Source organism: Ascidia mentula, chromosome 8, assembly GCF_947561715.1.
Source record: "Ascidia mentula chromosome 8, kaAscMent1.1, whole genome shotgun sequence".
Taxonomy (NCBI): domain Eukaryota; kingdom Metazoa; phylum Chordata; class Ascidiacea; order Phlebobranchia; family Ascidiidae; genus Ascidia; species Ascidia mentula.
In genome coordinates this window covers 18806000-18830586 of record NC_138573.1, presented here as the reverse complement: position 1 = coordinate 18830586, position 24587 = coordinate 18806000, and the positions used below count along the sequence as shown (strand labels likewise).

General features: G+C 39.4%; 1 protein-coding gene and 13 non-coding genes across 14 annotated transcripts in view; 13 read left to right on the top strand and 1 right to left on the bottom strand.

Annotated features, from left to right (window-relative positions):
• The first annotated feature begins 2716 nt into the window (after nucleotides 1-2716).
• Nucleotides 2717-2788, top strand: Trnae-uuc (transfer RNA glutamic acid (anticodon UUC)). Its single transcript has one exon. It is a non-coding gene; the product is annotated as a tRNA-Glu (tRNA).
• Nucleotides 2789-2793: 5 nt separating this feature from the next.
• On the top strand, nucleotides 2794-2864 carry Trnag-gcc (transfer RNA glycine (anticodon GCC)). Its single transcript has one exon. It is a non-coding gene; the product is annotated as a tRNA-Gly (tRNA).
• Nucleotides 2865-3819: 955 nt separating this feature from the next.
• On the top strand, nucleotides 3820-3890 carry Trnag-gcc (transfer RNA glycine (anticodon GCC)). The gene has a single exon. It is a non-coding gene; the product is annotated as a tRNA-Gly (tRNA).
• Nucleotides 3891-4225: 335 nt separating this feature from the next.
• Nucleotides 4226-4297, top strand: Trnae-uuc (transfer RNA glutamic acid (anticodon UUC)). Its single transcript has one exon. It is a non-coding gene; the product is annotated as a tRNA-Glu (tRNA).
• A 5-nt stretch (nucleotides 4298-4302) lies between these two features.
• Nucleotides 4303-4373, top strand: Trnag-gcc (transfer RNA glycine (anticodon GCC)). The gene has a single exon. It is a non-coding gene; the product is annotated as a tRNA-Gly (tRNA).
• Nucleotides 4374-4734: 361 nt separating this feature from the next.
• Nucleotides 4735-4805, top strand: Trnae-uuc (transfer RNA glutamic acid (anticodon UUC)). The gene has a single exon. It is a non-coding gene; the product is annotated as a tRNA-Glu (tRNA).
• Nucleotides 4806-4810: 5 nt separating this feature from the next.
• Trnag-gcc (transfer RNA glycine (anticodon GCC)) lies at nucleotides 4811-4881 on the top strand. Its single transcript has one exon. It is a non-coding gene; the product is annotated as a tRNA-Gly (tRNA).
• Nucleotides 4882-5876: 995 nt separating this feature from the next.
• Nucleotides 5877-5947, top strand: Trnag-gcc (transfer RNA glycine (anticodon GCC)). Its single transcript has one exon. It is a non-coding gene; the product is annotated as a tRNA-Gly (tRNA).
• Nucleotides 5948-6282: 335 nt separating this feature from the next.
• On the top strand, nucleotides 6283-6354 carry Trnae-uuc (transfer RNA glutamic acid (anticodon UUC)). The gene has a single exon. It is a non-coding gene; the product is annotated as a tRNA-Glu (tRNA).
• Nucleotides 6355-6359: 5 nt separating this feature from the next.
• On the top strand, nucleotides 6360-6430 carry Trnag-gcc (transfer RNA glycine (anticodon GCC)). The gene has a single exon. It is a non-coding gene; the product is annotated as a tRNA-Gly (tRNA).
• Nucleotides 6431-6784: 354 nt separating this feature from the next.
• LOC145910229 (dynein axonemal heavy chain 6-like) overlaps nucleotides 6785-24587 on the bottom strand; it is a 42307-nt gene continuing 24504 nt past the window's right edge. The window contains exons 54-89 of the mRNA XM_082997276.1: nucleotides 24280-24468; nucleotides 23906-24055; nucleotides 23192-23343; nucleotides 22746-22925; nucleotides 22256-22419; nucleotides 21648-21879; nucleotides 21391-21517; nucleotides 21038-21184; nucleotides 20372-20584; nucleotides 19814-19927; nucleotides 18688-18963; nucleotides 18107-18256; nucleotides 17748-17903; nucleotides 17184-17399; nucleotides 16854-16964; nucleotides 16337-16518; nucleotides 15926-16085; nucleotides 15532-15666; nucleotides 14987-15245; nucleotides 14598-14746; nucleotides 14258-14443; nucleotides 13649-13944; nucleotides 13328-13494; nucleotides 12755-12951; nucleotides 12355-12471; nucleotides 11880-12107; nucleotides 11390-11465; nucleotides 10951-11111; nucleotides 10736-10893; nucleotides 10240-10430; nucleotides 9755-9939; nucleotides 9479-9610; nucleotides 8980-9103; nucleotides 8580-8710; nucleotides 8240-8410; nucleotides 6785-7099 (exon numbers count right to left, since the gene is read on the bottom strand). Of these exons, the coding sequence (XP_082853402.1) occupies nucleotides 6908-7099; nucleotides 8240-8410; nucleotides 8580-8710; nucleotides 8980-9103; nucleotides 9479-9610; nucleotides 9755-9939; nucleotides 10240-10430; nucleotides 10736-10893; nucleotides 10951-11111; nucleotides 11390-11465; nucleotides 11880-12107; nucleotides 12355-12471; nucleotides 12755-12951; nucleotides 13328-13494; nucleotides 13649-13944; nucleotides 14258-14443; nucleotides 14598-14746; nucleotides 14987-15245; nucleotides 15532-15666; nucleotides 15926-16085; nucleotides 16337-16518; nucleotides 16854-16964; nucleotides 17184-17399; nucleotides 17748-17903; nucleotides 18107-18256; nucleotides 18688-18963; nucleotides 19814-19927; nucleotides 20372-20584; nucleotides 21038-21184; nucleotides 21391-21517; nucleotides 21648-21879; nucleotides 22256-22419; nucleotides 22746-22925; nucleotides 23192-23343; nucleotides 23906-24055; nucleotides 24280-24468 (6174 nt within the window). The 3' untranslated portion in view covers nucleotides 6785-6907. The remainder of the gene's footprint in view (nucleotides 7100-8239; nucleotides 8411-8579; nucleotides 8711-8979; nucleotides 9104-9478; nucleotides 9611-9754; nucleotides 9940-10239; nucleotides 10431-10735; nucleotides 10894-10950; nucleotides 11112-11389; nucleotides 11466-11879; nucleotides 12108-12354; nucleotides 12472-12754; nucleotides 12952-13327; nucleotides 13495-13648; nucleotides 13945-14257; nucleotides 14444-14597; nucleotides 14747-14986; nucleotides 15246-15531; nucleotides 15667-15925; nucleotides 16086-16336; nucleotides 16519-16853; nucleotides 16965-17183; nucleotides 17400-17747; nucleotides 17904-18106; nucleotides 18257-18687; nucleotides 18964-19813; nucleotides 19928-20371; nucleotides 20585-21037; nucleotides 21185-21390; nucleotides 21518-21647; nucleotides 21880-22255; nucleotides 22420-22745; nucleotides 22926-23191; nucleotides 23344-23905; nucleotides 24056-24279; nucleotides 24469-24587) is intronic.
• Nucleotides 7395-7465, top strand: Trnag-gcc (transfer RNA glycine (anticodon GCC)). The gene has a single exon. It is a non-coding gene; the product is annotated as a tRNA-Gly (tRNA).
• Nucleotides 8067-8138, top strand: Trnae-uuc (transfer RNA glutamic acid (anticodon UUC)). The gene has a single exon. It is a non-coding gene; the product is annotated as a tRNA-Glu (tRNA).
• On the top strand, nucleotides 8144-8214 carry Trnag-gcc (transfer RNA glycine (anticodon GCC)). Its single transcript has one exon. It is a non-coding gene; the product is annotated as a tRNA-Gly (tRNA).

Sequence of the window (24587 nt, the reverse complement as noted above, 5' to 3'; positions counted from 1 at the left end):
GTCAAGCGTAGAGTTTAGTGAACCTCAATTTTGAGTTTATGACAATCTCCTTTATTCTGTTTTCGAAATAATCCAATCTTCCAATTTGTATTTACAATTTTATTCTTACCAAGTGCTAATATGAAGACACAAGGCAGGCAATGTTAACTTCATTTCTTTTCACATTAGCAGTTTGCGTGACAACCGATAAAAATATAATCAGAATTAGAAAGGCCAGACTACAACGCAAGCAGCCCAGAGCAGAGGAAATAATTTACGCTATAACATGCTGAACTAGCACTTAACAGTTCTCATGGGAAACAGGATTTGATTAGCACACACATGCATTGTGGTGATTTATTATGATGAAGTAGAATATTTCAGCTTAATTGTAAGATCGTTGCAATACCGTGAGCTGATGGTCTGGTGAATGAAACCATATTCTTTAGCGAAACACTGAAAAATATAGGAAGAATATTGCGGTCCGTAATGTACAATGAGCGAGTAGGGACATCTCAATGAACCTCGAGAAGTAATCTACGACCAATAGATACATTTTACCTTGGAAATACAAATCAGTTCCTACTCGTTCTCATGGTCTACTGGGCAGAAGAGAAGGAATCATTGGTTCTGCTGGCATATTTCTATTCCGCTGACACTTAATGCAGCTGGAAACAAATTGATTAATGTCGTTGATATTACCTGGCCACCAAGATGGGAATCTTGGGCTTTAGATAGTGCATTAACAGCATGCAAATATTTATACCAGGTACGTAAACTATGACAAAATGATACCACAACAAACGCACTTAACCTTTGCAATCGAGGGGGCAACTCATCAATATTCTTTTTCCTATGTGATTTATAAGGGGCTTATGATCAGGCTCCATAATAAACTTTAGTCCAATCAAATATTCACGAAACTTTTCACACGACCAAGCTACTGCCATAGCTTCTTTCTCAATTTGAGCGTACCTCTGTTCTGTTGTCGTTAGTGCTCGTGATGCGTAGGCTACTGGACATAAGTTACCGTTTTTTCGCTGTAATAAAACTGCCCCGACTCTAAACGATGATGAATCAACATAAACGACAGTTCTAGCCAGAGGATCATAATGTTGAAGAACGTCCATGAAGCGAGTCCAATATTTGTGACGTAAGTCTTTGAAAATGCTCTGGAGCAGATGTTTTACCGAAAGGTAATCTAGTAAAACAAAACCTCCCTACAGGTGTTGTAAAAGTGATGAGCAATCGAGCTTTTTTAATAAAATTTGCCAAAATCCCGAATTAGCATCCAGTTTAGAAAAATATTTAGAACCAGATAGGCGAGCAGATGTTGCATCTACAGTAGGGAGCATCAGTCGTTCACGACAAACATGTTTATTCAAGTGAGTATAGTCCACACATATTCTTACAGTTTTGTTTTTCTTTGGGACAACAACCATGCCGGCGCACCAATCAGTTGGTTTAACTACACAAGAAATAACTCCAATTTCTTCCATTCTTTTTAGTTCGGTTATTACTTTATCATGTAAGGGAAGTGGCACTCTCAAGGTGAAGTGAGACAAAATGGTTTTGTTGAATGTATGAGTTTTATATCATAAGTGGGTGTCAATTGTCTAAGTCCCGAAAAAATCTTGGGGTATAAATCAGTAAACTTACTTTCAGATTTTACTGCACAAAGAGACTTGAGAATATTGAGAGACTCTATAGCCGGCCAACCAAGTAGTGATTGCCGTAATCCTTTGACAACATAAATATCTTGTACCGACGAAATACCTTCATGATCCAATTTGGCTGAGAATTTTCCTTTCAGCTAAAGTCGAACACCTTGAGGACCCCGAAACACTTCACTACAAGGTAGCAATTCCGGGGCATCCAAGAAGTTATGTAGTTGAAAAGAAATAGCAGTTACATCCGCACCTGTGTCTATACGGAATTCTATTATTTTGCCATTAACAGAAAAGTTATTTTTCTGTCTCCTGACATAGCGGTACAAATGTACACCTGTCCCAAACACAAACTTATTTTCTTGTGTTAAATGAAGTGATTTGCTTTTACATACCGACTGGAAATGCCCGCTTGTTGCACGTGTGGCATGTAGCATTGCGCGCTCGACAGAATTGCCTTGGGTGAGCCTTCGCGTTTCCATACCACTGGCATCTTCCCTCTGGCTTCATTCCAGTGTTTGATTGGCGCTTGCGTTGAACTCGCTCGGCATAAGAATGAGTTCCACCTGCTGCTTTTTTACACTCAATGTTTAGGATATAGTTGCAATTGCTCAGACAGACTTTTATCAAGCAACCATCAATAGATTCTCCAGGTCTTTGCGCACGTGAATTAAACTTGGATCGTTCATAAATAACATTCTTACGAACATCAAAGCATTTATCAAACTTTCCTTTTACAATGTCGTGCATTTTAACTTCATCATCAGATAAACCAAAAGAGTTTAGAATATCATCGGCCCTATCGCCGCGAAGGTATATTAGTGTATCAGTTTGCTTTTCGTTTGATGCGTCAGACAATTTAGACGCAGATCTGTAGCGTTCAAACCTGCGAATGCATCCTCCAGCTTTCCGGTTTGTTGAAATCAAGGCATTCCGGCGTTGATATTCAGAAAGCCTTACTCTTATTTCTCTTAATAATCCAATCAAATTCTCCATATCTTGATCATGTTTACAAGCGATGTAGGAAAATGGTTTTTGTTGTAGTCAAACTTCGAACGCACAAACTCGTCTCCTACATGGTCTAGTGTTTAGGATTCCTGGCTTTCACCCAGGCGGCCCGGGTTCGATTCCCGGTGTAGGAACATCTGCATTGGTGGTTCAGTGGTAGAATCCTCGCCTGCCACGCGGGGGGCCCGGGTTCGATTCCCGGCCAATGCAATCTTTTGCTTGACGTATTTTATACTTTCAACTGTACTGGCATAGAGAAGATCTCAGGCTTTCTGAAATCTGTTTGCGAGTAAGTAGAAACGGTTTAACAAAAAAACATGCAATAAAATTGTATTTAAATTTTGTGTCGAATCTGAATATTTTCTGTGTTGAATCCTGACGTTAACCAGCACTGAGATGTTGACCAACAACAAACTATGGGACAATGAGATCTTGTTCTTAATCAATAGAATGTTACTAAGTTTGTAAACATCAACTTCATAATATTATCAAAAACTGATCATGAAACATCAAAGTATTTCACTGAATATGGAATATTGGTTTTAATGGCACGCACAGGTAAAACATGAAAGCCAAAATAATTCTACACGGGAATATAAAAATAAAACTTCTAAACTAACTCAGGTAAAACAAATTATTCCAGGTAACATTACAAATATAAACGCACAACGGAACAACCACAGGTCAAGTTGGCAAAGCAGAGCAGTTCCACAAAATATCCAATGATCGGAAGGAACATCACTGTCCAAGGTCACAGAGGTCACAAAGTTGGTTGAGTGGCCAGTTGATGAAAGGGCACCAGCGCGTCTCGAAGTTCGATAAAGCGGGCATTCATATGTTGATTGCAACTTCTTAGGACCGTTTGTGTGCTGCATGAAATCGCGACACAATATTAGCAACAAGACTAAAATTTGGACAAAAATTATTATATTTTTAAATAATTTTTCGTCGCAATAGTTTTCAAGCAAACGAATTAATCGTTTTCATTTTATCATCAAAGTGTCCCAAACTTCAGTAATCCAAAACTTCACTGTACAAAATCATCCAAGCTGTTTGTGCCACTTGAAAAGTTGTCGAAACCACTTTTGAGTGAAGTAGATTTTGTCAGACGGCAAAACTTGCCTTGGGGACAATAAGTACGTATATTTGCGCGTTTTCCACCGTCGCATTGGTGGTTCAGTGGTAGAATCCTCGCCTGCCACGCGGGGGGCCCGGGTTCGATTCCCGGCCAATGCAATCTTTTGCAATTAACGGAAAACACAAACCAAGTCACAGAAAAAGTAATAAAAAAGTCAATCCCGACGAAAAATTGTTTTAAATATAGAAAAACATTTAAAATTTATATTTAGTAATATTTGCTGAACGATCTTTAGAATTAGGTCCTATTTTTTGTGTTTTGATCTAATGTTTATTTGCATCTACTTGCATAGCAGGAAGAAAATGAAAGTGGATTTGACATTTTTCTGTTGTTTTTGTTTGTTCTTGAATTCGATATTTAAAACATTTTTAATCCAATAGAATTGTCCGAAAATGTTTTTGTTGTAGTCAAACTTCAGACGCTTAAACTCGTCTCCTACATGGTCTAGTGGTTAGGATTCCTGGCTTTCACCCAGGCGGCCCGGGTTCGATTCCCGGTGTAGGAACAGTTGCATTGGTGGTTCAGTGGTAGAATCCTCGCCTGCCACGCGGGGGGCCCGGGTTCGATTCCCGGCCAATGCAATCTTTTGCAATTAAAGGAAAACAAAAACCGAGTCAAAGAAAAAAGAATAAAAAAGTTAATCCGGTCAAAATCATTTTAATATTTGCAAACAATCAAAATTCCTTTTCAAAACATATTTGCTGAACGATCTTTAGAATCAAGTCCTTTTTTTTCTGTTTTCATCTACTTTTTGTTTGCACCTAATTGCATAGAAAAAAAAATTAAGGTGGAATTGAGATTTTTCTGTTGTTTTATTTTGGTCTTTAATTCGATACTAAAAACATCATTAATCCCATTAAATTTTACATATCTTGATCATGTTTACAAGCGATGAAGGAAAATGTTTTTGTTGTAGTCAAACTTCGAACGCATAAATTCGTCTCCTACATGGTCTAGTGGTTAGGATTCCTGGCTTTCACCCAGGCGGCCTGGTTCGATTCCCGGTGTAGGAACAGTTGCATTGGTGGTTCAGTGGTAGAATCCTCGCCTGCCACGCGGGGGGCCCGGGTTCGATTCCCGGCCAATGCAATCTTTTGCTTGACGTATTTTATACTTTCAACTGTACTGGCGTAGAGAAGATCTCAGGCATTCTGTAATCTGTTTGCGTGAAAGTAGAAACAGTTCAACATATAAGACAAGCAATAAAATTGTATTCCAATTTTGTGCCGAATCTGAATATTTTCTGTGTTGAATCCTGACGTTAACCAGCACTGAGATGTTGACCAACATCAAACTATGGGATTGGAGATCTTGTTGAATCCGGTTCTTAATCATTAGAATGTTACCAAGTTTGTAAATATCAACTTCATAATATTATCAAAAACTGATCATGAAACGGAAAAGCGTTGGCTGCAAGTCAAGAAACATCAAAGTATTTCTCTGAATATGGAATATCGTTTTTAATGGCACGCACAGGTAAAACATGAAAGCCGAAATAATTCTACACGGGAATATTAAAATTCAAACTTCTAAACTAACTCAGGTAAACCAAATGATCCCAGGTAACATTACAAATATAAACTAACAACGAAACAACCACAGGTCAAGTTGGCAAAGCAGAGCAGTTCCACGCAATATCCAATGATCGGAAGGAACGACACTGTCCAAAGTCACAGAGGTCACAAAGTTGGTTGAGTGGCCAGTTGATGAAAGGGCACCAGCGCGTCTCGACGTTCGATAATGCGGGCATTCATATGTTGATTGCAACTTCTTAGGACCGTTTGTGTGCTGCATGAAATCGCGACACAATATTAGAAACAAGACCAAAATTTGGACAAAAATTATTATATTTTTAAATAATTTTTCGTCGCAATAGTTTTGAAGCAAACGAATTAATCGTTTTCATTTTATCATCAAAGTGTCCCAAACTTCAGTAATCCAAAACTCCACTGTACAAAATCATCCAAGCTGTTTGTGCCACTTGAAAAGTTGTCGAAACCACTTTTGAGTGAAGTAGATTTTGTCAGACGGCAAAACTTGCCTTGGGGACAATAAGTACGTATATTTGCGCGTTTTCCACCGTCGCATTGGTGGTTCAGTGGTAGAATCCTCGCCTGCCACGCGGGGGGCCCGGGTTCGATTCCCGGCCAATGCAATCTTTTGCAATTAACGGAAAACACAAACCAAGTCACAGAAAAAGTAATAAAAAAGTCAATCCCGACGAAAAATTGTTTTAAATATAGAAAAACATTTAAAATTTATATTTAGTAATATTTGCTGAACGATCTTTAGAATTAGGTCCTATTTTTTGTGTTTTGATCTAATGTTTATTTGCATCTACTTGCATAGCAGGAAGAAAATGAAAGTGGATTTGACATTTTTCTGTTGTTTTTGTTTGTTCTTGAATTCGATATTTAAAACATTTTTAATCCTATAGAATTGTCCGAAAATGTTTTTGTTGTAGTCAAACTTCTGACGCACAAACTCGTCTCCTACATGGTCTAGTGGTTAGGATTCCTGGCTTTCACCCAGGCGGCCCGGGTTCGATTCCCGGTGTAGGAACAGTTGCATTGGTGGTTCAGTGGTAGAATCCTCGCCTGCCACGCGGGGGGCCCGGGTTCGATTCCCGGCCAATGCAATCCTTTGCTTGACGTATTTTATACTTTCAACTGTAATGGCGTAGAGAAGATCTCAGGCATTCTGAAATCTGTTTGCGTGAAAGTAGAAACAGTTCAACAAAAAAACATGCAATAAAATTGTATTTAAATTTTGTGTCGAATCTGAATGTTTTCTGTGTTGAATCCTGACGTTAACCAGCACTGAGATGTTGACCAACATCAAACTATGGGACAATGAGATCTTGTTGAATCCGGTTCTTAATCATTAGAATGTTACTAAGTTTGTAATCATCAACTTCATAATATTATCAAAAACTGATCATGAAACATCAAAGTATTTCACTGAATATGGAATATTGGTTTTAATGGCACGCACAGGTAAAACATGAAAGCGAAAATAATTCTACACGGAATATTAAAATTCAAACTTCTAAACTAACTCAGGTAAAACAAATTATTCCAGGTAACATTACAAATATAAACACAAAAAGAAACAACTACAGGTCAAGTTGGCAAAGCAGAGCAGTTCCACGCAATATCCAATGATCGGAAGGAACGTCACTGTCCAAGGTCACAGAGGTCACAAAGTTGGTTGAGTGGCCAGTTGATGAAAGGGCACCAGCGCGTCTCGACGTTCGATAAAGCGGGCATTCATATGTTGATTGCAACTTCTTAGGACCGTTTGTGTGCTGCATGAAATCGCGACTCAATATTAGCAACAAGACTAAAATTTGGACAAAAATTATTATATTTTTAAATAATTTTTCGTCGCAATAGTTTTGAAGCAAACGAATTATTCGTTTTTTTTATCTGTAAAGCAGCCAAAACTTCAGCAATCTAAAACTTCACTGTACAAAATCATCCAAGCTGTTTGAACCACATTAAAAGTTTTCGAAACCACTTTTGAGTAAAGTAGATTTTTTTCAGGCGGCAATATTTGCCTTGGGGACAATAAGTACGTATATTTGCAAGCATTGAACCGTTGCATTGGTGGTTCAGTGGTAGAATCCTCGCCTGCCACGCGGGGGGCCCGGGTTCGATTCCCGGCCAATGCACTCTTTTGCAATCAACGGAAAACACAAACCAAGTCACAGAAAAAGTAATAAAAAAGTCAATCCCGACGAAAAATTGTTTTAAATATAGAAAAACATTTAAAATTTATTTTTAGTAATATTTGCTGAACCATCTTTAGAATTAGGTCCTATTTCTTGTGTTTTGATCTAATGTTTATTTGCATCTACTTGCATAGCAGGAAGAAAATGAAAGTGGATTTGACATTTTTTGTGTTTTCCGTACAATCAACGGAAAACACAAACCAAGTCACAGAAAAAGTAATAAAAAAGTTGATCCGGTCAAAAAAATTGTTTAAATATTTACAAACATTCAAAATTTATTTTCAAAATATATTTGCTGAACCATCTTTAGAATCAAGTCCTATTTCTTGTGTTTTGTTTTGATCTACTTTTTATTTGCACCTACTTGCATAGAAGAAAAAATGAAGGTGGAATTGATATTTTTCTGTTGTTTTAATTTGGTCTGTAACTCGATACTACAAACATTATTGTTCCAATCGAATTCTCCATATCTTGATTATGTTTACAAGCGATGTAGGAAAATGTTTTTGTTGTAGTCAAACTTCGAACGCTCAAAGTCGTCTCCTACATGGTCTAGTGGTTAGGATTCCTGGCTTTCACCCAGGCGGCCCGGGTTCGATTCCCGGTGTAGGAACAGTTGCATTGGTGGTTCAGTGGTAGAATCCTCGCCTGCCACGCGGGGGGCCCGGGTTCGATTCCCGGCCAATGCAAACTTTTATTCTTTTAACCTCTCACCTGCTCTGGTATAAAGAGAATCTCAGGCATTCTGAAATATCTTGCGTTAGGGACTGCGTCGGCCATCTGTCTTTTGTCAACATCCCATATCGCGCTGTCCAAATATAAACCGAACACACGTACGCCATCTGCCAGGGGAGAGTCACTCGTGCGGAACGCCACCTCTTTCACCTGAATTGTGACGTAATAAAAGCTTTAATTTCATCACCTTTAACTTTTTTTGCATTTTCATTTAATTGTTCCTGAAGATAATTAATTGGCAAGATTTTTAAGGACGGTAAATATAAAAGCATCAGACGGCATGACAACCTTCTAATTGACCACAATATGTTCGGTTTACTTTTAAATCCTTGTTGATGTCTGTGATGTCATCTTCCCGGTTTGCTTCTTGAACAATGAACTTGAACTTAAGTGTGTCGACGGGTACAGTGTGTTTACGGGCGAAGTTCTGAAGGACAGCTGTCAGAAATCCTGCACACAGCAGCAGAACTAAATATGTTGCGTAATTGTGTTTCTCAGAAGGAATTTGAGATCAGTAACAAATGAGATACAAGTCTGAATTACTTAAAGAATTTAACAATGCTTCTCAGGATGCCTTGTCATTAACCTTTAAAATAGTTACAGTACTACACCTACTTGCTTAACAATCTTCATTTATTTGGTTTCGTAAATTGACTTTTTTCGAAGGGTATTTTGTGGATAAGTCGCGCTTAACAAAATACTTTACACAGTAAATTTACCTTGTGGAAAAAAGAATGCTGAAAGCCAATAACTTGTCGGTTCCTTGAAATCACTTTTAGATTTGATAAGTTGATCGTCGGCACGTTTTCCTCCCAAACCCGGTTCTTTGCGAGATATTCCAATCTGGAAAAGTTGTCAATAAATTTATGTTTCAGTCATTATCAACACAAAGTACTTAAATTTACGATACAATACCTATATCGGAATACACATTATAAGTTAGACACGATACGCATCGCGATATCTGTGTTTTGACGCTAATCCTCAGGAATATTTGTCACACAATGTTTTCGAGTATGCGACGATCACAGACAGGAAAACTACAACCGCTTTCGTTTAAAAGTTGGTCGTCTGTCTCCATTTCAGCATTGCGTTATTGCGCTTGCCATTACGACGGTACAAATAAAATTATAAATTGTAAGGTATGTTTTTATTCACTACGTTGCCTGGCAACAAGTTACACGTATCGATTACGTCATCGATTAGATTTTATTTCACCTTCGCTTGAACATTTGAAATAACGATCTGAGACCATTTGGTGAAGAAATCAACTCTTTGAAGCAAATCTTCCAACCAGGATCCGAGGAGTTTGCAGGATTCATACGAAACACTCTGCCACGATTCTGGAACCTGAAAGAAATGGGTTTGGTAAATTCGCTACATTTAATCAAATGCAGCAAGTATTTAAAGGTTGATGCGCTGTGATCTAAGAAAACGTTTCCATTGTTTCTTGTCACGTCACAATAAACTAACATGTAGTTTGTGGGGAGTCACCTTATGCAGAAGCATTGCGTTGAATGATTGTTCCATGGATTCCGACATAACAATTTCCCCTGCCAGTGCTCGGGTCATTGTATTCAAGCTAGTCACTATAGTGGAGAGGAGTCGATTGAACCTGTCGATTTCCTGTCTCGCCACAGTGAGGAGGGCAGACTGCATCAGAGGGAGATCCCCTTCATCTGTCGTAGAATTATTCAACATGTTAAAGGGTTAATGCTTGGTGCAATAACATTATAAAGGACACTTACTGTATCATGTTTTGCTAGCTGCGAGGAAAAGTAGGAATATATATTTGTATGTAAAATTAAACATTTTTGAATTGCCTTCGTGTAAATGAGTCGATGCAATGTTGACGTCACAAACAAACATTTATAGAAACCAAATAAAAAAGTAGGCAATGAAGAACAACAGATTTATTCCCGTACGCTCAGTTGCAACAAAACAAAAGGTTGATGAATTGTGGCCAGTGTAGATTTTACCTTCAGGATCTTTTGAGCTTGCTTTGCTGAGCAAATTTGCCCACACTTGACTCGTCAGCAATTTGCCCAAGGTCAACTGTTCGTCACGTTCCGCCTCGTTTAGAGAATCGTCATGCTCCACTGACGAAGGCAGGCGGCGTAGCATGTCCTTTGTTATCTCCATGACAACTTCAGCGTCAGTTTTGCCAGTTCTGGGCGGGACAGAAGAAAACAAAGCAACGTCAAGGAATTGAAGTTCAAACAACGTCGATATCTCAGGAAAATATTGGCAGACTATCAGCGTCATTATGAACTTTTTGAAAAAAAAAACGATTATTAATTTCGCCTGCAGCACAGACGCAAGTCGTCTGCCATCCTGGATACGTAAAATATTGATCCGGCGTTTTAACACCGGGCAACAAAGGTTGATTCTTGCCATCTTTTGTGACAATTTCACCCATTTAATTGATTAATGTTATATTTCACAATTTACCATCTCTGATGTTTTTCAACTTACTCTAAAACACTGGCCGTTGTCAGTTTCGGTTGTACGTCAATGATGACGTCAACAAGCTTGTTGCCCTCAGAAACCATGTAAGCTCGTTCCGCATTGCCATGCATACCAAACACGTCAGGTGGATCGGAGAGCGGTAATTGGTTGATGTAGTCACGTGTCTACGGCAGCGGTAATTGCAAAACGGCATCAAAGTCGAATTAGATTAAAAATATTACCTGCAAAAAGTTTACACCGCTAGTGGGCGCTTTGTACAATTGGTCACTGGAGAATGAGTGCCCGGGAATGGTTATGTCGTCACAATAGAATTTGTGTAACGTAGCAACCAAGCAACGTCGATCCCATAGGTCAGTGACGCGTCCTCCGTAGACAACCTCGCCTGTTGCAAAACATGTTTTATTCCAAAGTTCGTTTAATTAAGAGATAGGCCACAGAAGGGCCACAGAAGGGCATTTTTAATTAGAGCCCCGAACTTTTTTTCATTTGATTAGAATTCTGTGACCTTAAAGATTTGAAACTTAAACATTAAGGTCAGGTCATTGTATTTAATGCTAAATATGCAAGTTTCACAGTTGATAAATTTTATGAAAACCTGTTCTTAACCATGCATTTTCACACATTTCATAAATAAAAGGTATGTAGTTGTTAGAAACAAACCTGTGAGATGCAGGAGAGCCGACCATGGAACGGAATCCTCATCACCGAGCAACTGTTGGAGCATTAAGATTGAAACCTGGAAAGTGAAGATGATTTAAAAACAAAGGAATTTCTGAAAACTAAACAGACTTGAAAAAGGCCTTGACCCCAGCAAAAACTTAATTGTTGCTATTTGAAGTCATCAGAAATTAATTCAAGAAACTTACCAGATGCTTACCTCGTTTATAGTTTCTAAATGATTTTAGTTTTTTAAGCTTTTATCGTTATTCGCAATGAATTTTCTACAACATTTTTTATCTGAACACAAGTCGCTTGTATTGAACCACGTGACAAATAACAACGCCCAACAATGATTTTTGTTTCCATAAAAAAATGTCTTTTTTGCCTATTTTCTACCAAACGACCGTCGCTTGCACATGAACTACATGATACGCAAACTTTTGCACCATTTGACCACAAATTTCTGCCAAAATACCCACGGACAACCGACCTCAAGATCAGAGGATGTGAAGTCGTATGAGAGATTAAATCCAAGAGTCCCGAACTTCCTCCTCTCATGAGCGAGGGCGTTGAAACAGCAGAGTGAGAAGAGGAGGGGTTTCCAGTAGGCGTGGGACGAGCCGTGATCAAAAAGATCAGCTGTCACCTCGCCAGAACCGGATGAGCCGAACGCTAATTGCAGATGAGCGCGGATGCCCCGCGGTGGTTCTACTGCCATCTAGCGAGAATTGTATTTGTTTACAAATCTATAGCAACGTATCAAACGTTCATAGAAGCGACTAAAAAGAATGGAACCGTTGTATTTAGGCATTGTCAGTCAAAACAGTTTTACGTTACAAATATTGTTCAAATATATCGACAGTCTTTATACGTTTTAATACAATACTAGATTACTACACTTATTCACAAAAAAATGTTTAAAATTTGCGATGCTTTTCAATGAAAACATATCGCCAATATCTTGCCTTGAGGCCTCTCTGTAGAATGGGAACCGGAAAAGAAGGATCGGGTTTTGAGCTGAGCCATAATCTGAACTCCGAATCAACCTCTGACCCCGGACTACTCAAATCCTCAACGATCGACTGAATTCAAATAAAACACGTTTTGTTACTTGAATACAAACAGGGGCTGCAACATTTTACTGCAAAAATACCAGAAATTTGATGGCTTTGTCCTGACTAGTTATTGAATGACAAGGTAACAGTATCTCAGATATCATATTTAAATGTTTATTATAGCTTGAAAGTAAAGCACCATCCACCATTCACATGCGAAATTATACATTGTTTCTTTGTTGTTAATAAAAATGTGAGCAAAATGTTGCAACTCATCGGCCTATGTTTAGAATTCAATCAAATTAGGAACCTGAAGCCGTGGCATAAATGATGCAGCAAGATGACAGTTTTGCAGGAAGACCCATCTTCCTTTAAGTATCTGAGCTTTGTGGATCAAATCCTCGGCTTTCGGACCTTGACCTCTGCCCAAGGACACCATGTCCACGTGTAAGGTGGATCCCCTTGTTTCCTTTGCGTAACGAAGCAACTGCGTCGACGGATCGGTTCCTGGTGATAAATTGGATCAGGATGGCGTGAAAGTAAAAGTTATTTGCAAACAGTTTAGTGAAGCAAAATCAGGATCTATGATATGAAGTCATCGAACGTTTCGAAAAAGCTTTTCCGTTGGATCACGATACAAGAGACAAGGGAATGTGCGCATTAAGGTATTTTGTTTCTATACAACCTGGAAAGGTAGTTCTGTTATCAACCTCAATAAAGTTCAAATAAAATGTGAGATTGACTTGAAGTGTTAAACAAACATACGATGATGTCCACGGTCATTTGTGTAATTTTACCATCACAATTTCAACAGTTTTATTTTCCTCTAAAAGTTGATTTTTCGTTAGGATAAAAACCATGTTTCAACCCAAGAACTTTTTACCTGGCGACAAAATGAATATGAGAGGAATGTTAGACTGGGATTGCGCGTAAACTTCGTGGAAGTCGAATCCACCGGTTTTCACGAACATTTCTCCCATCTGTTGCTCCACGAACATCCGGACTGAAGGAAGAAGACATTCCGGACGGAGGACTTTCACAAGGAGGAGCCTTTGTGAGAACAAAAGGCAATTATTCCTCAGAAATGTTGTCATTGAAAATGCATCCACAGAAATAAAATATAATAACATCGTTGTGTTCTTGACAATCTTCGCAAAATGGCAAATACATTTTTGTGATCAATCCACAATATCAAATTTTTAACCTTTCGAACTTGGTCAAGGTCGTCCAGTCGAACACGTGATCAAGGGAACCATCAGTGCAGCGGAACCTTTGCGCCATCAAGTGGTACGGATTGGAGTCGGCATAGAAATCTTGCCACTGGTCGGTTCGATGGACTACGGATTCGCAAAGACCGCTAAACTCTTCAAGTTTGAGGCATAAATATCGACATTGTCGCCACGCCTCAGCGCTCATCCAGTCAAGGGGAGTTAAGCGGGATGAGACGATCCCAGATTTACTTTCTAACCTTTCCATGGCCGAGAGTCCGTCGAATTTCTCCTAAATGTTAAGATTGAACTTAAGACATTTTTGTCACAACACAATGTGAAAATGCGATACCCCGCTAAGAACAAGTGTATGTTGTAGAGTAACGTTTCGTGTGAACAGAAATACCCTTTCTCCAATATAGGATTGTGTGACACGCGCTGAACATTAGCAACAACAAAATGCTTTTATTCGGATAAAATGTTTATTTTGACCACACCGGGATTCGAACCCTGGATATCCTGATCACGAATCCCGATCAGGTTTCCTACTTGTTATATGAGATTTCCGATGCTGTCAATCACCCACCCTTAAGACAAAATCTTACCAAAGTTTCATCGTCGGTCATGCTCGCAAGCGCCCTCGTGTGCAAAAATATGTTCCAATGTTGGTCGGAAAGCTGGTCGAGTTCCCGCCATTTGTCATGGTAACGAGAGTTGTTCCGCATGATTGCAGCAGCCAATAGGAAGGAGAGAATGACTTGGTGCTCGGCGAACAGACTGTAGGACACGACCTACATAAAATCCTTCAGCTATTAAAACCATTTTAAAATAACATGAGTTAATTTAGAGGTGAAAAGCTTCCTTGATAAGAGCTTATATGTGAAAACAGCGTGAACTACAACTGCCTACAGCCCTTAAAGGTTAAAAATTAAATTCACACAAAACCTTGTAAACTCCCTGGGTGAGAACGTCCACCATCCTCTGCAACATAGAAACAAGTTCATTATCGTCCTCTACGACCATCCGCTCATCCGTTGAATTGGAACGCGATATTGACCGCGATGACGTCACAGAGCTTGCGTCATGGGCTTCGACTGTGGCAAAAATGATTTTGTACTTAATATTTTTATACATCAGCGATTAAAACACAATGGGAAATAATTCCCAGAATCGGCTTGCTGGTATTTAATATACACACATGTTGTCGAAATCAAAAGTTTCCCAATATTTTCACAAATAAACGTCATTAAATGGATTTTGAAAGGTGACATTGAGGAGATCTGCATCATTGGCCAAAACACAAAGTGGAGAAGACTGTAAGTTTCTTCACTCACCAATACAGTGTATGAACATATTGCTGAACCACTGGAGCGAGAACTGATACATCGGGTTCAAAATCTCAAGGTCGGCGAGGACAAAGTAAAGCACAGCGCCTCTAGTGGCGACCGGCATGTAGCGCCCTCTAGCGACTTCTGTACGACGTTCGTTTTCCTCAGACTCGGTCAAACGTTGAAGAACTTCAGCCGAAGTCTGTTTGCTCTGCTTAAGCGTTAAGATCAGATCCTCGTCGTCCAGGATATGTCCTTCTTGCTTCTGTAAATTTGTTGGAAAAATTACAAAAAATTCCAACGAGAGTCGCCGACCGAACACTGCTTTTGATCAACCTTACATAAGAAGACCCAGGTTATTAACTTCTCTTAAACACGGTACAGTGGGATTAAATCCAAACTGGATTAAACCATCGGGTTTATGATCGACATATGATAACTGAGTACAGGCTTTCACAGTGGGGCGACTCTGCCTTGGTATACATTAGTTCTACTTAGAAGTGGATCATCATTAGAAGTGGATATCTAGCAGTGAGTAAACCATCACAAACCTCCAATAGCATAAGCGCCTTATCTTCCAACTCCTGCAGTAATTTCATGTCTCGTGCAATGTTGAGTAATAATTCGCCACGCTGCACCTCCAGATGAGGGCGCTCGTGAGTTACCACCTCCGAGAGAAGTTGACCCTTAATCGTTGTGAAAATACATGATTAGTGGTGATTATAGACGTGCTGATATTTTGCATTAACGGACCCGTGCAAATGTAATAGTTAATATTCACAAATGGTAGGATTTTAATACAATTACTTCAGCTGCAGAGATTGTTTATAATATATCAAGGTATAGTGTGTGGTTACAGTTAACATGGCTTCTTACAAAGCAAACATCAAAATTACATTTTGAGAAACAACGAAGGCTTAAGCACCATTTAAACAACCAGCATACTTGCAAGCCTTCAAATGTGACAGTAAAGTTGATGACGGCCACAGCGATGCAGACGGCAGGAAGAAAGTGTGGGTTTGTTTTGTTCGTTGCCATGAACAACCGGAAGTTTTGATTGTAGCTGATTTCGGCTCCACCAATCACGATGTAATCTTGTCCAGCTCTGGGTGCAAACACGTGGTTTTAAGCAAGAAACGATGTAGGTAGTTGCGATAAAGTCGGGCAATATAATGGGACAAGGAAATGGGCCACTCTGATAACAACCCGCAATGATACAAATGTAAAGAGGGTGAAGTCCTTATATTTACTAAGAAAGTTACTCATTTCTTTTTGTTCACAAGAATGTTAATCAAATATACACCGATGTACATCCCAACAAAGCACGAATTCTCCACTGAACTCGTGCCAACCGACCTGTGTGTTAACTCTTTCTGCAGCACCGGCTTCAACTCTGGATCCAGTGTTTCACCCACGTCACATAACAGCAGTGTTTCCCCAACACGAATCGCATTCTCAACTGATTTCATGTAGTTAGGATCGGACGCGTAAACGACCCGGAGATTTTCCTTTTCCATTTTCTTGATCCAGTTTGTTGCCTAGCGGAAAAGTGTCAAAAGTTTTGTGAAAAAAGATTGTGGGAAAATGCGAATATTTACGGGGACCAATTTGCGGTGAGTACAAATACGCACACACGTGGAGTTTTGGAGGTGATTTGAACTTGGGGGTAAGTACAGCGTGATATTTAATGGGACATGTTGAGATTAAACGTTGTTCGACACTTGAACAAGGTACAACCTAACTATGGACCAACACTATGCCTTAACTAAACCTGAACCCTGACAATCCAGAAATACATTCCTAACTTTCCGTGTGCATGAACGTGTAACGATTTTCCAAAATTCTCAGCATACGTGTTTCCATAGCGACCAACCTGTCCTTGTGGGTCAACAATAAGTGGCCATCTTCGCGCCGCATGAATGATCACGGCGTTTTCGGTCGAGTGAACATCACGCGGCAAGTCCTGATTGTGCCATTCGCGAATCTGGTTTTAAAGAAAAACATATGTTAATGTACAGAACAGCTGGGGTAGGGAGTTAATTTATGAAACTTTTTAATTTGATGGCGACTGTCATTGTTGGCAAACTTTTACAAAGCAAGGCATTGCTTGTTTATAAATGGTTTCAGTTTAGAACAAAAACTTGGATGCCAAGACGCTTTGCAGTCTGAATAACTTGTGAGGAAATAAAAGCATTTTTCTCACCGTGTTGCTGTCTGTCATCAACCTGACCATGTCGTAATTTCGGGAAGTCCCTACACCAGCCTCGCTACATGACGTCAGCCATTCTGACGTCAGACGAAGTCTGTATGACCGAATAAAAGGTCCGAGGTAGGCGACTGAAGCAGATGAAACAAGCGTGTCTCCCACCAGACCGTCCAACTTCTTCTTCAGTTTGTCAACAGAGTCCTCCCATCGTCCCTGAGGATATGAAGAATCACAAGTTAGAAGGGAAACAACTGCTTTTTTTGGACATTTACTGTATTTTGTCTTGGCAAAGTCCTATATGTTGGAGGTATACTCGTCTATTCCTACACGCACTATTTTGTACACTAGCCTATATGTGAAAACGAAAATAAGTCTTCTAAATATCTTTGGGTGTAAGCCCAGATTCAAGTCCCTCCAACTCTTTGATTTTGTGATTTTAAGTATAATATTAACACTTATTTTAGATTTTACTGATTTCTTTACCGCAAGACTTCCACATACATCAACATTCCTTAAATAGCAAAGTTTTCATGTTAATATTTATTTCCATCCCACACTCACTTCTTCCTCGGAGAGTGCCCCGATCAAAACCCTCGCCCTCTCAAGTCTCTGTCGTGTTACAACTTTCCTCTCCTTGAGTGCTTCACGTTGTATCACACTTTCATCATATTTCAAACTCAACTTTTCCAAGTGATCTTCAATCTTCTTCAAGCTCGCCTGCAGAAAATTTAAGTGGGTATTGCAAAACTTGAAGAAATCAGTTCCTTACAAATTACAAGATTCCCGGCAGTAACAGCAACACAATATTGAAGAAAATTGTTGAATTTGCCACAAGAATAACAAAACGCATTCAGCAGACAGTTAAACTTTCAAAATACTTTGTACCTTGAACACAAGTTGGTTTCCACCTAAAATCCCACCTGTTTTTCTTGAAGGTTTTCTTGTGCAACTTGCAAGGCCTCCCTTGCCTCCTGGACTCTCCTCTGCTTGGGTTCGACCATCCGTTGCACGTCGTTGTAATGTTGCAATGCGAGAACCCACATGCACATGGAAGTGCAGGCGACCGAAACCTGAATGTTTATGAAAAACTCATTTTACTTTTGTTATTATTTGAAGATGTTATTGTTAAACCGTAAAACACAGCAGAAATGGGTGTACACACTGTTTCGACCTGTAAGGTCTCATCAGTGCATCTGTTGACTGTGGCACTGTGCTAGCTTTTACACTAGCGCGCTCATTAATTTCCACTTTGTGGTACCTTTCGGTCAATCGTCGATCCGTTGGGTACCAAACTAGGTACCAATCAAAACAGAGACGAACCACGTGGAGCGCACTATGGCCAAACAACTGTTTGAGACCTTACAGGTCGAAACAGTGTGTACACCTGTCCGCAGCTCTCATTGATTATTATGGCTCTTTTGCGCATACAACAGAAATCATTTAAAAACTGCCCAAAATAAAATAAAGAATCATAAAAATATTCTTGAGCTGACGTCATCACCTGGCTGACTTTTTCTTCATTGAAATCAGAATTTCTCGTAATCTTCCTCAATTTGTTGAAGACGCGGTCAGGAATGGCATCCCTGTCGATCTGTACCAACCTCTTGAGGAAGAGAGGATCAGAGAGAAGATGTTTGGCAGTCTGCCAATCAGGAGTCGCTTGTAGGAGGAGACAAACAGCGTTCATCACAGTGAGGACGAGTTGGGGAGGTTTCTGATAAACTCGGATCTCTGCGATGTCCGACTTGTCAAGAGAATCCAGTGATCTCACCGCCTCCTGTACATGATAATGAGGGAAAGTTAAACCACTGTCTTAATGTGGGAATAAACTTAAGAGGAAACGAGGGCTGGAATGTTTTGGCAATTGTTCCAAACATCATTAGATTTGCAGGCTTGGCAGCCCAGGCATTGTAGCCCAGCTGGATCAGCCACTTTTTCACGACAAGTCGGAGCAAGATTTGAAAAATCAAGCTCCCGGTGAGGTTTGAACTCACAACTCTGGGCTAACCAGGCCCAACGCTCTACCAACTGAGCTACAGGAGCTCAGTGGTATAACGGGGTATATTGTGGCCAAGGTACACTGGTGCGCAAACGCACAACTTGCCAGGCAACCTTCACATATACGTAGGGGATCTCAACCACCGTATCAGATAACGCAGTAATATTCCATGCAATGGCATGATTGGCAGGATCGCCCCACCGCGCAGGTCCTTGCTTGGATGTGATCGCCAAACAAGCATGGAATATTACTGCGTTGTTCCAAACATTTTATGGAGAGTTTAAGAGTTAATAGTGAACAATTGTTCACTCTGATTCAAAGCCTCGTAAACAAGGAATAATTTACTTTCAAACTATGTTTCTGAACCACATTTGCAGGTTTTGGGGGGTTGGGGGATTACAAAGCAATATAACACCCTTAACGTCATATGTGATATATTATAAAGAACAAGAGCCTTCGGTTCAATTTGCTGTGTGGAAGGTTTTGAGTTCAACAGTCTTAATTTTGGTAACATTGGATGCAAATTCAGATCAACACGACACAAATAATCTTTTTATACCTTTTTCAGCGAAACACTTAAAACTTCCAGGATCAACACCATATCACAACATAATTACAATGACCAAACCTGCAGGGCCGGCAAAACTGACTGGAGGTCAACAGTCGCTTGTTGAGCAAAATCTTGAACAAGTTGTGTTTCCTGTCGCATTGTCGTCTCTTCTCTTTTCACAATTTCCTGAACCTGGTGGATGGAAATGAATAGCGTGGTGAAAAGTTGCTCGAAACGATAATAAAGGACGCAAGTCTCTGGATTTCGAAAGGTTTGCGGTTTTCAAGTTAGAATTTCTAAATTTTTTTTTCTTTCATTTTTCGTCGTATGTTAAAGCCATTACCCGATAACCCTTATGGTTTGTTGTCTTTTACTGCCAATGCAATTTTTATCACAGCTTATTTATTGCTTATATGCGTACAAGTTTTTCGTGCAAAATAAAAATGATTTAATTTTGATACAGTTACGTCCTTTGCAAAACAATATGTTTGTCTGCAATATATTTTTTCCGGAGAAGTTTAGTGCAGTAAACTGTGCAGCAAAAGAAATCAATTCCTCTACCAAGTTGTTGACAGAAGATACTTATAAAACTATTCTCCATCTTACTTGTTTTTTCACATATAATGACAACACTACCTCATTCACAGCATGGGAATCCTTCTTGAGTTGAGCCATCAACCTTTCGGTGTCCCTAGCTTTCTCCTCAATCTTCGGTCCAAGTTCGATTAACTCCTTCTGCATGATGTTCACCAATGACTTCGCCTCAGCCAATTTCCTCAGTCCAGTTTGCAGACGACCGAGACCTTTGTGGAAATCTCGCTTGTTCTTCTCCAACATGTTTGTGAAAAGCTAAAAAAAAACAAGAATCGTTGCAAAATTGTCCAGGTTGAAATTAGTGGCTCTCCTTCTTTGTGTTAGAGGACAAGTTTAGTATTTCCTTGTGTAGAGTTACAATTAGAAAGTGTCATAGCACACAGTGTAACATTTGTTCCTAATTTGAAGACTTGTGAACCCAAACAGTGACGTTACTATTTTTTTCAGGTATTTAAAGGGATTCGAAAAATGACAGTTTTTGATTTCAAACATCGCCTTTCAACACAGAAAACGACAAGACGTGCCTAACGCCAAATTTTCAAAAATTCAGCAACCACGGGAGTGTTTTGAAAAGTAAGTAATGAGTTGCCAATTTTTCATGGTTTCGTAGTTTGATTTCTACGTGTTTTACATAAAACAAAAATAGCAAAGATTACAACAAGACGACTGGCCATGTTTCTGATGTGAATTGACTTTCCCCAAACAAACCTGTATGAACTCGAGGTAGGTGGTGGGGGTTGTGTAATACCTCCTCCTCATTTCTTCCCACAACCTGTTTCCGGCATTCACGGAACTGAAGTGGATTTTCACACAAACTTGGGCGATCTGTTCGTTTGTCAACAGATGCGTTTCAGCCTTTAAAAAATAAGAAAAAAAGGAGTAAAAAGAATTGTTTTCTTTCCAAACATTCATCTTATTCTCATGTTTAAAAGCAGGTTTGGTGAAAATTACACAAAGTAAACAAATACAACGTCACGTTTTAAATTCAAAAGTCAGTGTTACACTTTTGCATAAACGGCATAAGAAGTGCCGGGAATAATAAACTGATGGTGGAGTCTCACTTGTTCATCTTCTTCTTTGTCATTTGTTTCCTCTCCGGAACCATTCACGTGATCAATGTACACATGTTCTCGGGAAAAATAGGCACAAGCCACGCTCACCAGCGCCTCCTGTGGCCAACGGTCGTACCTGCAAAAGCACAAAAACAGTTTACCCTGGGAGGCAATTTGTCTTTGAAAAGCTTTTGTCCAATGAAATAGGGATGTATTTAACATAAACTAAACTATTTTCAGTTGAGAATAATCAAGTACGTGAGTACCAGTCAATGGTGCAGCAATTGACCAACGCTGGATGAGTTCTGCATCTCCTCCTGAAATGGCCACCAGCCGGACTTGTAGCAAGTGTGATATGAAGGTTGTGCGCCACCCTCTGGCGGAAAAACTGGAGCATGGCGAGCCTGGAGTCGGGCACGTCACTCGCTATAGCTGCTTGTTTCACTTCCATGACTATCCCATCCAACTCATCCTGGTCAAACAACTCAGCATCTTCACCTGTCACAAAAATATAATCAATAAATTTACGTCATAAGGCTGAAAATTTTGGCTCCATGGATGCCGACTAACCATAGATATAATATCATAAACAAAATATAAAATGAAGCCAATCATAGAAAATTTAAAAATATTTTACACAAACTTTATTGACTCATCGAAGGTAAACAAACACTAGTTATGAGCTAGTATGAATGTAACTTGGTTGTTCATTTAAGTTATTGTAGACCAGGTGAAAACCAGAGATTGTTCTTGCATTTTTTAACCAGAATCTATGTTGGTTTTTATGTCAAATTTTCAAAAAAAAAAATAACCTAAAAAGTTAGAAATCTTTGCTGAAATATTTTAAGTATGTGCGTTTTTTTTTTGATCCTACCTGTGTTGAGGATGCAGTTGATGTCCTCCAGGAAACTCTCACTCACAAGATCCGCATCTGTGAGGAGGAAGACAGTTGGAAGATCAGAAACTCCGCATCTTCGAAGGACTTTCTTCAGCTCCTCGCGGAAGTCAATCAATGAATATCCTCGAACGATTGAAAGTCTGAAAAAAGGTTTTTGTTCATTGGTTTAATGATAGCGAGGTGATTTTGTGCATTTTACCAGAAATAAAATAATATTCATTTTACAACAAGTTAAAGTTAAATTATATTTCTGTGGTTAAAACACGGATCGCACATACAACTCAGTTAATGTTTAAGAAACATATTTCGCCTAACAAGACATGCTCAGCCTCTGAAATTGCCAAAAGTGTGAAAACAGAAACACAAAAATTAAGTTACCAAAAGTTAAATAACTGAAATAACTGAAAAAAACTTTAATCTTCTCGCCCAATATTAAAAAAACTTGATTCAATCTGGTTGTGTTCACCTGTACACGTGGCATCCGGCGATTTGAGCAGCCAGCTTACATGTCGTTGCCTTCCCCGTCCCGTCAATCCCAACCAATAGCATGTGAGTACCTGGCTGACGAAACACTCGCGCCGCCCTAATCACGTGATCAATAGCGGCGTCGAAGAAGACTAGTGGTGGAGCGTTGACGTTGCTGCTACTGTGGATGCAACCGTCCAGTGTAATTTACTTTACAGAAAGTAAAAGTTTTGGTGTTTTGTGTTTTTAACGTACAACATGCGCCTTATTAGCTTTGGGCTCAGAAGCACCATAGAGGAAATTTGACAATTTTTTCAAAAACCAAGCACACTATTTGTCAAGACAACCATGTCATTATTTTTCTGTATCTCTTGCCAAAAAACAAGGCAACGTAAACTTGGGCAACTTGAGTTGGTCAGGTAATAATTACTTTATCATAAGCCGAACCTAATCCTCATGTAATATTCCTCAAGAAGTGACGAGAGGACATTGTGAGCTGGAAGACTTCGGTAAACTCGACTTGAACTTGGTGCGTTCATATCGAGGAAGTCACCGAATATAATCGGTTTCTTCTGGAGTGTTTCAGGGGGAATTGTTACCTGGATAATAAAATCGGAAGATTAACTCGATGGTTTACAAGAACAATAATCATTTACTAAAGTCGACATTATGGGAAAGTATGTTTTCTGGGTTAAAATAAATTGACTTTTGTGTGAGATAAATATATTTTCATCTTGTGCAAATAGAATATCGGTCATGATATTTCAAAAACTCATGTTTTAATCCTTTGGGAAAAATTTTGATTTATTGCAAAGTCTTAAACTAATGTTTTTAAACATCAATTGAGCTTGTGTTTTTCTTGCGTTTTTAGTGTTTATGCGCTTGAAGCATTATTGTGTGACATAACCTTGAGGAAGTCTCGCCGGATGGTTGACGAAACGTCAATTTCAATAAACACTTTCGGAACTTAAGTGCCAGAAGAGCATTTCCTATTAATCAACTGAGCTGTCTGTACGATCGGAAAATTTAACACAGTACAAAAGCGAAACTTGTAGATTGCAAGAATAAAACTGGAACATATTTATTATTCTTAAAGAAACTATATACTTTCTCAAGGTCAACATGACGTGTAGTATTATTGCGTCATTTTCATCAACTGACCTTGAAGTAGTTGTGAAGGTCATCCGAGAGGAACTGATGAAAGGTTTCTCTGTCACCGGCGTCCGTGAGACGGTCGTGAAACACCCGCGATGCTTCGTGAGCAAAAAGATAAGCGGTTGTTTCGCGTGAGACGATCACAGACTCATCGGCCTGGAATGATGTAAAAAACTCATTTCAATGAAAGGATTTAGATTTCTTGAAAAACGTTTCAAGTGAATGGTTGTGGATTTGACGCAATCGCAAATTTGGATGAAAGAAGTTGTAGAATGGGAAAAAAGATCAGAATATTCGAAACTATCAAAAAGTCTGCTAATCCATGAGTACATTTCCTTGCTGGTCACAAAGGGATCATTATTTTTCATAGAGCAACTAACCTGCAGGATTCCCTTCATGACAGCACTGAGGTCTCTCAAGTTGAAAGTGTAGTGCGACTTATCAGGGGTTGGAAGCATGGCGTTGCACATCTTGTAATAAACAGCTATAGAAGCGCTCACTACGAGGTTGCAACATTCCTTAACTTCGGGCATGAAATCCCGGTTTTCGAGGAAGTGGCCGAGTTGGACCTGAAGGTTATAAGAAGGGATTGATTTTTACCATTCTGAAACCATGTATCTTGACTTTGACATAAAGTAAGTTTTTAGCAGTGCAGATATCTTTTCAAAAAAAGTAAACAGATCTGTAT